Raw genomic sequence first — 14572 nt, 5'->3', positions numbered from 1 at the left:
GTTCTGTACTGGCCTACAGCATGATATGAAAGCTATTAACTAAATCCTCCAGAGCACTGCCCTATCAGCGTATGGTTATACGAGGCTGTTCTCTGGCCTTTGAGATGGCATCCCATCTAAAATATGTCTCTCCAGAGCTGCAGCGTTCAAATTGCATTTCAAGAAAATGGTGAGGTGACTCTGCTAGAATTGTACGTAAGCATAACTCCGTACTAGCTTACTAGTTAACTATTGTGATATAAAGCAAAGTGGTATTTACTGAATCTGAAGACCACTTCTGTCATATGTGAAATTAAGGACGTTACTTAGTGTGGGTTTTTAATTTATTTTTATAACATTTGAGTTACTTTAAGCATTTCTGATTCATTCAAATAAGTCATTGATGTTAGATACAAATATTCTGTGTCAGAAATATCTCTAGCTTACATAGTACATTGATATCTTACAAAAAATATTATAATTTGGCCTTGTAGGTCTTGGGGAAAAGATTTTGGAAAAAAAAAGTTTTAAATTGAGTTTTTGGTAAAGCAAACTAACTTAGCAGCTCTTCTAGCAATGAATCATTATTCTACCCTTCACAGGTTGTGAAATTGGTATTCAGAGCAGCAGCAGAATCTGCCACAATCTAGCTACAGACATAATGGGTACTACCCAACATAAGTGGCTCAAAATTGTCTGAACAACATACTCTAATCATAACCCAGAGAGATCACTTCTCAGGGAGAAAAGCCTCTTTGTAACATTAATGTTTTGATCATGTTTTCTGGGTGAGACAGGTATAGTCTTGAGATCACAAATCAGTTGTGAAAATAGTTTCTTGGCATCTTAAACAGATTATTCTTAACATACTGATTAAGTCCCAGAAGATGAGGAGACAGAATAATTACAAGTCACCTCGCTGAACTCCTTCTTCACTGGAAAAGCGAAGTGTCTTTTACATAAGACAGAAAAGTTGTTGATATAATGGTGGTTGCACACAGTGTGGGGTGTCTTTATACAACATATTTGGAGAATGATTTGGCATTGACATAGGCAAATCACAAAAAATTAGATTCATACAAATCTATTTTATTAAAATCATTAAATTGTATGACCCGTTCATTACTGTTGCTACTCCACTGAAGAAAGGGCAATATAACAACAGTGACAAGGAAAGACACAGGGACAATCTCTTCCTGGTTGGAAAGCTCTTCTGATAAGGGAGGAAGAGAACGCTAGTATACTCTAACCTATACAATGCAGCAAAATCCATGAGAGAGGAAGCAGAAAATAACCTAGTAACCTTGCCTGCATCAAATGAGGAAGGAGCCAAGGGACTGCACCAGCCCATCACAAATTGACTTAACGGATTAAGGGACTCTGTCACTGCATGAAGACAGAGTCTTTTTAAGGGGATTATGGTGCACAGAAGTTGCACAATCTTTTCCACTACAATTTGGGATATACTATTATTTAAAATAAACGAACAAACAAACAAAATAGTATTTGAGAGAGAGAGAGGCTTTTACTTTCCCCCTTAAGGTGGATGTTTTAAATGTTAAAACAGAAATGTTTTTAAAAGTTAAAGCTCAATGAATGAGATCATATGCAATATACATATTATGTATATTTGAATTATTTTAATGTTTAGACTACTTTTCTGTTTCTGTTTTTAAAAGTGGTCTCTGTTGGTCTGTGAATGTTTTGAGACAGCTCAGATTATGAGACAAGCACTATTTATATTCATAGCAGTCGTTATAACACCCTGCACTACTGTGCAGATTCCAATGATTTAATTTTTCAGCCAATGCAATGAATATTATCACCACCTTACAGACTGGGGATGGGGGGCATACAGTTTGACTTCCACACGTGCTCACCACTGCAAGCCCAATGTGAAAGTATTAGTAGGTCCTCCGGGAACTCAAAATCACCAGCATTCAGATTGACTAGCCTAAAGTCACTCAAGTAACCTGAGAGACACACAGAATCAGAAACTCAAACAGCCTAATCCTCCAGGCTCTGCTTTAGTGACGAAATCATTCTTCTCACATACTAATGGCTACAATGGGACTTAACGCTTCCACACCTTCCTGTAAACCTTATCAAGTAATTGGATATTGAGTAAGTGGTGAAAAGGTCAAAATTCAAATGGATTTCACAAAACTCAGGCATAACTGCACTGAAATTTATCTTTCTTCTGATATTTTTAAGTAAACTAAGAATTCCAAATCTTGGAACAAAAACTCTTCCCCAACTATAGCTCAAGAATGTGTAATAAAAAATAGTATATTTTTCTTTTGAGAAAAAATAAAGCACTAAGTGCTTTTGTCACATTGACATCTTTGAATAGCCCATTGCCATTCTGCTTTTTATTCCATGGAAGTAACTGTCAACCCACAAAGAACAATGCTATCTGTAAAATCAACAGGCCCTCATTCACATCTTTTTCACAATTATGATCTAAGCTATCATGGCAAATGCCTGGAAAAATAACCTCAGGAAACAATTCCTGACATTTGTTTCCTGACAGAAAAATCTTGTCTTTCCTTATGGTTTACAACTTAGGGATGAGAATCATTCAGGGTACTGATGACATCCATTAGAGCTAAACATCAATCCACACAGTTTTCCGTTTCTACCGCCACCATTTATTACTGTGACATCTGGCAGATAGTAATGGGTTGGTTTTTTTAAACAGTTTTGTCAAATACCCATCCAATCAAAATGTTGCTCAATCAGATTTCTCCTTCCTTGAATCAATCCTTAAAATGTTTCAATTATTTTTTACAATGTTCAGTTGGTAATTATGTGCCTTACTCCATAAATATGCTGCAAGGCAGTTTTCTCATGTTAATTAGACTTATTTATTTTTTTTTAATGTAGAAAGCACCCTTTAAAAACTCACTTTCATCATCTTTTCCTACAGAGAGACACAACCACAAACAGTCCCACTACTCTTGTTCCTCCTCCTTTTTGTGCAGTGTTTCATAGCACAAAAAGAATAACTGAGGCAGCCTAACTCAGGAACTCACTACAGAAGTAACTTTATGGTATAATTGCTGGGAAACAGTATCTTGCTAACTGAAAATGATTTCTTTGTTTCTCTGTAGATCATCTTCTCCCTATTAAAATAAAATTAGCCTCACACTCAAGATGTTCACTGAGAAAAAGTGGAAAAAGCATGTATAGTCACATTAAAATTACTATACCAAATAAAGCAAGTAAGAGTTATGTCATTTTTCAAGTCTGTTGCACTGCACAAGACCAAACAGAAACTCTCCATAATTCTCAACTCTTTAAAGTTAAAATTAAGTTTAGTTGGGTTTAACAAACTCATTGATAAACCCTCCAGTCTGTGAGTGATATCTATTTTTTATAATGGAAAAAAGTTATTTTCAGTAATAAGCATGCTAACTGTATGCATGCCCTGTTAAAACGTGATGTTTTCACAATTATGAATACTTGTTTATTGCATAAAACCCATAAAATGAATTTAAATACATGGCAATGTTTGAATGATTGGGATGAAAAATTCCTTTGGGATGAAAAAAATTAATCAGGAATCACATTTATGTGTAAACACACCCACTGAACTCACATATTTAACAATATGGCAGTTCTCATTCTGGTGAAATAAAAACAAAACAACAAAAAGGGATGATGAAAGTATCCTCAAATCTGAGACATAACAGTGATGAAGACTAGTGACTTGATCTAAAATCCATTGAAGCCAATCAAGCAAAAATATTCAACTTCATTTTGGATCAAGGTCCTAAGTCTTTTAAATGAAGAAAATGGGCATATGAGTATGAAAGTCTGAATTGAGAATAAAACAGTTGAAAGAACTCACTCTCTACATACTTGTATGCACATACATATACCCACAAAACACAGGCTATAATTTCAGTTAACAAAAATTGTATTTATTGCAGTATAACTAGAATCTCTTCTTCAGTCAAAAAAAAAAAGACGACATATAGTGTCTACTACCAAAGATATACATAGCATTGAAAGTATGACTATATTGTAAACCATCACTGCATTTAAAAGGACAAATCGGAGTATGCAACATAGACTATGAACTCAAAAATAAAAATAAATGAAAAAATATAGTTGTTACTGTCACTAGAAGTACTTTCAGAATACTGGGCATGGTGTTCAGATATGATTTGCATAATGACAGGAATCATGCTTAACACTGAAACACAAGGTTACTACCTGTGGTAGTCTGTACTACCACGGGCATGCCAGTTGTGTATTACAGAGGCAAATCACAAAATAAAACATAACAAACTTCCCCAGCTTTTCCTTAGCTAAGAAATCCCACCACCACTCCTTTTCAGTCCTTAGTTAAATTATTCAGTTAATAAATCTTAGACACGTCAGTGGTTTGTAGGATATCAGTATTCTTGTTCAGGAGGGCTTCTTTTATTTTATTGGCAATAGTATTTCACAACAACCTCTTTTGTAATAATTATGAACTTTATCTTGAGTTGCAAAATGATAAAATAGAATCAGGGACACTGTAACTGAATTACATAGCTCTGGACAATTTAGTAGGGCTTCACTCAATTTCATTCATCAATGTGGTAACACAGGTACACTTGAGCACAAAATACACAGAAAGCAATTATTATAGTAAAGAGACTTTTTTTTTTTTCCTAATTCTACTTTATCAAGAGGAAGAAGCAAAGGGGAAGAAAAAGAGAAAAGTACACTAAGTGGGTTACTCCTAGCACAAGTCAACCATTTTTTTCTATAAAACACTTACAATTTTTCCTCTGTCTTCAGTCTCCTTTTTAAGTATATATAGCAATCTAATCGTTTAAATGTTTTCAAGTAGTTGTTGCTCAATAGAACAAGAGTAAAAAAAAAAACAAAACAAATTAAACACAAACTATGAGAGAGGAGCTATTAAGAACGTTTGAAGTTTCAGTGTTACTAGTTCTCAAAGCCCACTGCGAGCTGGGCCTTATATGCATCATCCACACATCTTTGCATGCAGTAGTCAGTGCAAGGAAACAAAGACAGTGCTTACCTGCTTCAGACAAGTCTCTAAGGGAGCTGCTCAGTGCACTTCTTTTCAGTCCTTCCCCAGTAGCATAGCTGTCATCCAGGCAAGCTCTGTTCAGTGTCCCATTGCCAGAATCTTTTTTCAGACTGGAGCATTGAGACATGCTTGGACGCACCACCCCCTTCTGTTTTTCTAGCTCAGCTGAAACAAAAGAGAATGATTTTGCAATTCATAGTTATTGGCTACAGTGAAGCACACAGTAATGTCACAATTTATGTATGTGATTGTGTATTACTATGAACAATAGATACGAGTTCATTTTGGCAGTTAAATGCCAGACAGGAACTTCAGCTCTGTACTAAAAACTTAATAGCACAACCTGAAGGATCAAAGGCTATTCCTCTGTTGGAAAATCAGAAGATAAAATCAGATAAAATTCCATGGTTAGACTGTCACGTAACATCCAGCAAAATATATGGATTTGTATGACAGTCACCTAATTAAAAGAATACGGGAATATAAACATAGAAATGAAGAACAATTCACAGAATCATAAAGTCATAGAATGGTTTGGGTTGGAAGGGAGCTAAAGTCCAACCAGTCCCAACCCCTGCCATGGGCAGAAGGGGTGCTCCAGCCCTCTGAGCATCCTCGTGGCCCTCCTCTGGACTTGCTGCAACAGGTCCAGGCCCTTCTGATGCTTGGGATTGCCCAGAGCTGAATGCAGCACTCCCGGTGGGATCTCACAAGACCAGAGCAGAGGCGAAGAATCACCTCCCTTGGCCTGCTGGCCACGCTTCTTTACATGCAGCCCAGGGTACAGGTGGCTTTCTGGGCTGGCTCATAGTGAGTTTTTCATCAACACTCCCAAGGCCTTCTCCTCAGGGCTGCTCTCAATCCATCCTCTCCGCCCAGTCTGTATTTGTGTTTGGGATTGCCCTGGCCCAGGCGCAGGACCTTGCACTTGGCCTTGTTGAACTCCTTGAGGTTTGCATGGGCCCACCTCTCAAGCCTGTCCAAGTCCCTCTGGATGGCAGCCCTTCCCTCCATCACATCAACGAATTCAGTGGAATTTATTTGAAGGGCCATCATTAAAAATTTCAGAGCCATTTAAATTATCCCTAATATTCTTACTATAATTATACAACAAATGACAAATCCACCTCTCCTCTGCCCAGCTATTTGCTGTTTGTTCATGCCAACTTTCCACTGCATCTACTGTGCTAAATAACTGTAAATTAACTGAAATTGAGCTTAAGAGATAATTGTTTTTTTTCCTCTTTCTGGAAGCAAAGCCATGGAAAAAAAATCCACATTATTTTGAACACTTGAAAAGTTCTAATTGGTTATACATACATTAAAACTTTTCTTATTTTGATTAGTATGAAAATGCTCTATTATATGTACCTTTGTACTTACACTCTATTCTGTGCTTTTCCATTTCTTGAACCTCTGCAATTGACTCCCTCAAATCATCTGTAAACTTCTTCCTGTCCTGAGGATTTGGTGCATTGAAATTTATTAGCACTTTGATATCTGCTCCTGGAACAGCTGATGTGAGCCGTATACCATTGGGATAATCTAGAAGAAATAGTGAAGAAAAAACATGAATACTGAAGCTCTGATCATTTCTCTAACTCATACAGGGGACAAAATCAGAGGAGTAAAAGTCAAATGGCACAGAAGAATGAAAACCTGTAACATATTTTGGAACTGCTTAACTGTCAAGATACAGAATAAATATTGAGAGAGAGTCCTTATTCAACTGTTACCCCTAAGGTACAATGCACAACATAAAAGAAACATCCTAGGAATAAGGAAAAAAAAAAAAGATCGATTTTTGTTTCATGGAATGGATCACATTACCTGCCTTAATAAACTGTGACCAAAGTTTCGCTGAGTAAAGACTACTTAAATACATCTCAGGTACTTAAGTACTAGAAACTGTCTTGTATTTTTAACCGAACATTTGCAGGTAGACAGACACACGCACTAGCTTGTACGGCTTTTACTATTTCTTATTAGGTCTTGTTCCTGGACATCCTACTTTGCTTTTTTGTTTTTTAATTTAAAATTATCTGTGAAATTACATAACACAGAAGTAAGAGGGTGATCCCCTCCCTGCCCTTTTTGGCCCATGTTACAGGCATCATCACATAAAAAGCAGAATTTTCAGTAAACTCCCTGTCTCTTTAACTGTACATTCAAGAATACCAATTTTAACAGCTGTTCAAAAATATTTCGTAGTCGAGATAAAAGGTTCATTCACAGAAAGACAGCATATAGAGAAGATATGTTCTGCTACAAAAACCAGATTCAGCCTTTGCTTCAATCACAGACCTGTAGAAACAGGATGTCAAAACAACTCAAAACATTCATCCCAATTCACAATCTTTTCTTTTATTCACTGCCTGACTCTCAAATATTTAATTAATTTTTCAACCTGAAGTTCAACTTCTCCCATGTACTAAAAATTCACTTACTCAAGAACCAGCAGATGATATAAGGTAGTCTCTTCCCTCAAAGCCATTATGTTTCAATATACAGACTTAAAATATTAACTTGCAAGTGCAAATCCTACTCTTTTTTTTTTTTTTTTTTTAAAGATACCTTGATTTCTAAATCAAAGAGTCACAACAAAAAGTGAAACAAGTCAATTTACCATTTTTTCAGGCGAAGAAAGCTGCCAACTACCACAAGCCTCAAGGGACAAAGAGAGGAATGAGAGAATTTGGGGGGGCTTCTGCCAGGGTCTGATATCAGCATCCTGCACAACAGCAAATTCTTGCTGATCTGCTTCTCCTCAACACATGAAAATAGCATCTACCTTCAATCAAATAAGACAGTTGCCTTGACATGTCTGCAGCTGCTGTTGCTCAGAATACAGAGAAATGATCAAAAATACTGTGGGGTCTGCTAAGTAAAGAAACAGAAGTGGATAGCATCTGTTGAACATTGAAAATGGATATGTAGCAAACTCCAGAAAGTTTGTGGTGCTTTTAAAAGTGCACCACTGGAGATAAAGATGCTTATGAAACTCAACAAGTAAAGAAATGTAGTAACCTCAAAGTCCCATGGACTACCTTCACAAAAGAACAAACAAAAGCAATAAGAAAAATTCACATATTACACAAGCAAAATATTTTATTAGCAGATGATACTTCTCTACACCATATTGATTAAGCATCAGGAAGTATTACATAAGTATTTATAGGTTTTAGATATATTCTTTTTAAAATGATCTGCTTGCCCTGTGCATTTTCAGTGATTTTGACCAAAAATGTAAAATACACTTTCATCTTTATTTACTAGAGATAAATGTCACTGTTTTTCCTTTTACAGCCCACCTACTCCTCAAAATAACCGACTTCTATTATCACCATCAACCATTTCGCTACACCACACCAGTAGCCAAAACAGTACTTTTCCTGCTTCTGCTTTAATGACACTAAATTTTATTCACTTGAAATCAGCTTATTCTGACAGCTGCTAAACACAGATTTACTGAATGGCATTATGGTTCTTGCCATGATACCTCAAAGCTTGCTGGGAACTGCGAAAACAGAGAATATGAATTTTACAAACCAGAGGGGAAGAATACTTCTCTTTCCCAACTGAAAAACACTACATTCCACTTCCACCTAGCAGCCACCAATACCAGATGTACACTCAGCTCACTGATTCACCTTCTGGAATGGCTTACCTAAGGAACACAAGCATGTCTACTGAATGTCTCAGTTAAATGGGAGTTCAATGGGAGGAATTAAACCTAGTCTCACAAGTCTCCTACACTGTAGATATTTTAGTATAAAAGAATAAAAGTGTTTCTACTTGGCATGCTTACGTGATTTATTTATTTTTTTCATTGACATCAGAGGAAATAAGTATTCTTATATTTACAGTAGAATCCAGGATAGAAGTATTTGGCGCTCCTCTCTAAAAGTGAGTTTTATATTATATAATATGTGCACAAGAGAGAGAAAGAAAGAATGAACACGTATAGATATAACTAATCTGCACACTAGATCACTGCTATAAGCTCTACAAACTTTTACTGTTTGAAATCTCCAGGTGCTTTGACTCAAAACAACCAGCAACTTCTTTTGAGTGAGATGAGCATTGGAACACATTCTCAAGAACAAATGAAAACTATGAGCCTTCCACAACAGAAAAGCACAGGAACTATTGAATGCCACACTGAACTGTATCTAAATTATCATGTCAAGGTTTGGGCATTATCATGTCAAGATTTGGGCTGCAAACCATCAAGTCAGGTCAAACAGACTGTCTCCCTGTGTACCATGCAAAGAGCTATACTCTGCTATGCTATTAATGATACTGCCTCCGGGCTTAGAATCTGCAGAAGCATTAGCAAAATACTAGCTTTTTGTTGGGTTGCTGACTGCTAAGAATGAGATGGAAAAACAGAACAGAATACTGGATTGATGCAGTTTACAACTGACATAAACAAAAGGTGGCAGAAAATACAAACATCAGTCCAGAATCGCTGCCTAATTCTGTTTGGATTTATATTTGAACAAGTAGACATTACTTAGGCACAAATGTCAGATATAAACCAGGAAGATAAATGAAACCATGGCTTAAATTGCACACATCATAGAATCATGGAATCAAATACTGGTTGGACTGGAAGGGACCTAAAGCCCACCCAGTCCCAACCCCGTGCCACGGGCAGGGCCCCCTCCCACCAGCCCAGGCTGCCCCCAGCCCCATCCAGCCTGGCCTTGGGCACTGCCAGGGATGGGGCACTCACAGCTTCTCTGGGCAGACTGGGCCAGGGTCTCAGTGCCCTCTGGGGAAAGAATTTCCTCCTTGTAACTAATCTAAACCTACCCTCTTTTAGTTTAAAACTGTTAACTCTTTGTCCTATCACCACACCCCCTGGCAAATAATGCCTCTCCTGCTTCCCTGTAGGCACTGGAGGGCCGCTATAAGGTCTCCCTGGAGCCTTCTCTCCTCCAGGCTGAACAACCCCAACTCCCTCAAGGCACTCTCCATAGGAGGGGTGCTCCAGCCCTCTGAGCATCCTCGTGGCCCTCCTCTGGACTTGCTGCAACAGGTCCAGGCCCTTCTGATGCTTGGGATTGCCCAGAGCTGAATGCAGCACTCCCGGTGGGATCTCACAAGACCAGAGCAGAGGCGAAGAATCACCTCCCTTGGCCTGCTGGCCTCGCTTCTTTACATGCAGCCCAGGGTACAGGTGGCTTTCTGGGCTGGCTCATAGTGAGTTTTTCATCAACACTCCCAAGGCCTTCTCCTCAGGGCTGCTCTCAATCCATCCTCTCCGCCCAGTCTGTATTTGTGTTTGGGATTGCCCTGGCCCAGGCGCAGGACCTTGCACTTGGCCTTGTTGAACTCCTTGAGGTTTGCATGGGCCCACCTCTCAAGCCTGTCCAAGTCCCTCTGGATGGCAGCCCTTCCCTACAGCGTGCTGACTGCACCACACAGCTTGGTGTCATCAGCAAACTTGCTGAGGGTGCACTCGATCCTACTGTCCATGTCACTGACAAAGATTTTATACAGCACCAGTTCCTATACTGACCCCTGAGGAACACCACTTGTTACTGATCTCCACTTCGACATTGAGCTGTTGACCACAACTTGCTGAGTTGGACCATCCAGGCAGTTCCTTACCCACCGAGTGGTCCATCCATCAAATCCATGTCTCTCCAATGTAGAGACAAGGATATCATGTGGGACAGTGTCAAATGCTTTACCATATCATTATAATAATCATTTATTATCATACATGGAGTTCCAACTCATTACATCATTCACGCAGCAACAGATACAACATACTTGTTTCTTTACAAATATTCCATCAATTTTATAGGTGTTCCCAAAACATTTTTGGCTAGATTTGGCTAGGACGACTCCTCATCTAAGAGCAGTCTTTGTATGCTGACACCAAGTTTTAACTTTTAGGGCTGAATTCAATTCACAGAAATTTTATTGCCAAATTTAGAATCAAGTCCTGTCCATCTCTGTTGTTCACACAATTTTTTTACTTTACCGTTTTTATAAATGAAATGAAAATCTAAAAAGAAAGTAAAGACTTACACTGATTTTCAAAAAGAAGAACTTGCATTCCATAGAGAGAAAATGACTGTCGAAAGCTGTATGTAACAGAGTTCTTCTTCTTTTGAAATATCTTGGTCACCTGAAAGTTACCAAATCAACAAAGTAAAATATCCTTTATTATGTATTTATAACCTGCCAGAAAATATTATTTTCCTTTTTTTTTCTTTTTTTTTTTGTAATTCTGCTTGCATATTTAATCAACTGAAGAAGCAGAAAACTAGCTTTGAAGTATCAGTAACTCTTAGCCAGAAGGTTTAATATTTTATCCAGAGGCAAAGCCTTTTTGCTTCCTGTTCTCCAGGATTCTACTTTTTAACATCCAAGAAGGAAAAAAACCTGCATACATATTGTGCATTGTATATGCTAGCAAAAATGTAAATTTGTTTAAATTATCTTTTTAAAAATATATCTGCTACCACAGCTTCATTTTTTTTCTTAGAGTCTGACTACAGACAGCAAATTGTTATGGACTTCCCAATGTAAGTTTAATTCTTAGCCCTTCCTCTCACCTGCTGGGTCATCCTCCAAGACTGTTTCACTTTTGTGCACCTCCAAATACTGCCTTACACTATCTCATCCATTGAGACTGTGCTTTCCCTATGTTCTGTACAGCACCTATCTGAATAAAAGCTCCGAGTTCTGTGGAAACTTTTACTTTTCACTACAACACAAGTAACATACTACTACTTACCATCAATTTTGGTGTTCTCCTGAACAGTGAATGGAACCACTCTTTCTCTTTATTATCGCTTCTTTTTACTCTTTCTTTCTAATTTTAACTTTTGGCTATGGCATTTTACTAAAAATAACAAATTTCTTCTACATTACTTCCAAAACAGTTTGATAACATCTAAAACTACAGATGTTCGAGTAAGTAATAAAAAACAACAGGAAACTGGCAGACTGAAGATGACACTGTTCCACCAATTTACACCCAAACTCACATTTACAATTGAGAGTTTATACTCACAATCAAAGGGACTAACATTTTGTTGTTTTTGTTTTGTTGCTGTTGTCTTAGTTCCTGGTTTTAAGGTCTGAACGTATGAAAAAATTACACGCAGTGAAACTGTACATCTGAAGAATGCCTTCTTCATAACAGAAAATTTGAAATATTTAACTTCTTAGCTCTCCAGCTAACAGCCAAATGCATTCCAAATAAAGTGCAACAAATTTTCCTATTTTTCAGAGTAAATCAGCCAAATAATTCCAAGCTGTCGCTAGTTTCGAATGTTTGTTTTTCAGAAGACTGAGTCAAGTTAAATGCACACTAGAAAGTAAAGTCAACTGTAAAATATATTTCAACATATCCTGTTCCTATTTCAGTGAATAAACATGCCTGGTTCATAGAACATCTGTGGAAAACAAAATAATATGTAATTTTATTTTTCCACGAGAAACTGGAATTCGTTATTTATTGAACGGAAACGTTCTTTAGACAAATGAGTAAGCCAGAGGTTATTTTGTTCTGTATAGTAAAAGATACTGTATTAAAGTACTTTGTTATAAACAAGTATAGTAATCAATAAAAGGCTTCAGTTTAAAAATAATTTATATATAGTGAAGAAAATTAAGAAAATTTAAATATTAATCATCCTGAGACTGTTGGGAGTACAGAATAACACGTAATAGACACCTATTTCTAGAAATGCTCTTGCGCTTATTGCCACTGATTTCATGGAGACAGGCATTTCTGAGTACCTCACTAGAAACCTATTCAACTCTGTAGACAGCTAAATAATACATTAAAAAGAAAGAAAAAAAGACATTTGTCACCCATAGATCTCCAGAAAAAAAATAATAGAGAACCAAATTTGTAAGTGATAGATAAAATGCCACGAACAACCTGGTGATAGTTCAGTAAAGGCCCCCCCGCATCATAGTCTTTACTTACACAAAAGCATGATGATAAGATTAACAGGCAAAGATTCCCTTGTTTCAATTCAATCATATGAATAGTTGAATAGATCTTGTAATATAATCAGGTTTTAATGCTCAGTAAAAAGGTTAAATGACCAGGAAAACATTTGCCCTCTCTGAATCTTTGCATTAGCAAAGGTAATGCTACAAAAAATGCACAAACAAGAAACCCCAACCAACCTGAAACTGAAAAATACATACCACAAGAAGGTCATTAAATAAAAATATTTCTCGCTGGTGCAACCCAAGCTTCTGAGGTTTGTTTGGATCAGGGACTTCAAACAGCCTACAGTAGCAAACGAGCCTCCGGTGGGGTAGTGAGAGAACCTATTATCATACAGAGGTTAATGGTTACTAAAGCAATATTTAGTCAAGAAAGAGTGCCTTTCATACCTAGAGTCCTTTCTGAATACTTTAAGTATCTTCACCTCTAAGCTCATTCGACTTTTTCATTAAAGCATCATCAACAACAAGATTTTTATGCCTCAAATTGCATGACATTCAAACTTCAACAATGCTGTTATATAAACTCTTATAGCTTGCACCCTGCATGTGGATGACAATTTTATTAGGGATAGAGTTTTACTTTGTGCAACAAGAAAAACTTGAAAGAACTTAAGAATAAGCAACTGGGAACTCACTGCAAATGATGTTTGCTTTCCTGAGCATTTTTATGTATCAATATTTGAAGAAAGGATGCAAAACAAATTTGGCTTTTGTGAGATGATGAATTTGCTGATGTTGTAGATTACTTTTTGTCAGCCACTGAGTTAATTCAATTTTTTCATTCCCCAATACCCAGGAAAAGGTGACATTAGAAAATAGTAAATGCATTTTCAGGCTGGTTTATTTTCTCAGGCCAGCAACAAAACCAAGAATAATTTTCCATTTGATTATTAGAAATGCTGGCTGAATATACCTGCAAAACTGTTTTTTTCAGTTTAGAGAGACTTCACTTCTTTCAAATGCAAATGACGATGTCTTGTCAATAATATTAAAAGAAATCCTTTAAATTTTAACAATTTGAAGTACAGAATATTCTTTGGTAACTGGACATATTTCATTTATATCTTATATTTGTTTATAATTCCTGATTCTGCATAGGAATTATGAGATTTACTAGCCAAAGGAAAAGCCAAAGACTGCTAATGCTACTTCTTCCTCTACATAAGCAGGAAAAAAAAAGCAATGGAAAAAGAGCTTGTTCCTGACTGGTTGTCAAATCATTTGGTGACAGTGCAGTTTTTCTCAAAAATCAAACAGTAACTCTGCTAATAACAGATAAAATGCTAATAGCATTTAATTTATTTATGGCATTAGCTTAATTACTCACTGTCCCTGGACTTGCAAGGAGAAGGTATTTTAAAAAAAACAAAACATGACGTTTTCTAAAGGAGCCAATGTCTTGACAAATGGTGAAGAACTTGATGGTTTCTATATTTCAAGCTGACTATTCTGATAATTGTATAGCTTACGTGGGTTCCCAGTGAAAAGTACCAGAAATAAAAGTTGCATGTCCTCATTCTCCCCTGCCTCCAGACTTATTTTCCCCAG

At 37.0% G+C, this 14572-nt stretch overlaps 1 protein-coding gene across 22 annotated transcripts in view; it reads right to left on the bottom strand.

Annotated features, from left to right (window-relative positions):
• The window catches only part of IQSEC1 (IQ motif and Sec7 domain ArfGEF 1), a 349048-nt gene that overhangs the window by 8213 nt on the left and 326263 nt on the right, over positions 1–14572 (bottom strand). For 15 of the 22 annotated variants that reach the window (XM_083796384.1, XM_083796377.1, XM_083796386.1 and 12 more), the window contains 4 exons: positions 13220–13345; positions 11078–11177; positions 6404–6577; positions 5021–5197 (listed from right to left, as the gene is read on the bottom strand). In XM_083796384.1, coding sequence (XP_083652510.1) covers positions 5021–5197; positions 6404–6577; positions 11078–11177; positions 13220–13345 — 577 coding nt within the window. The remainder of the gene's footprint in view (positions 1–5020; positions 5198–6403; positions 6578–11077; positions 11178–13219; positions 13346–14572) is intronic. The other 7 variants (XM_083796385.1, XM_083796388.1, XM_083796387.1 and 4 more) reach the window with 1 other exon arrangement.

The sequence above is a fragment of the Anser anser genome (genome assembly GCF_964211835.1).
Source record: "Anser anser genome assembly, chromosome: 12".
Classification (NCBI taxonomy): Eukaryota; Metazoa; Chordata; class Aves; order Anseriformes; family Anatidae; genus Anser; species Anser anser.
This window is presented reverse-complemented; position numbering and strand designations above follow the sequence as displayed.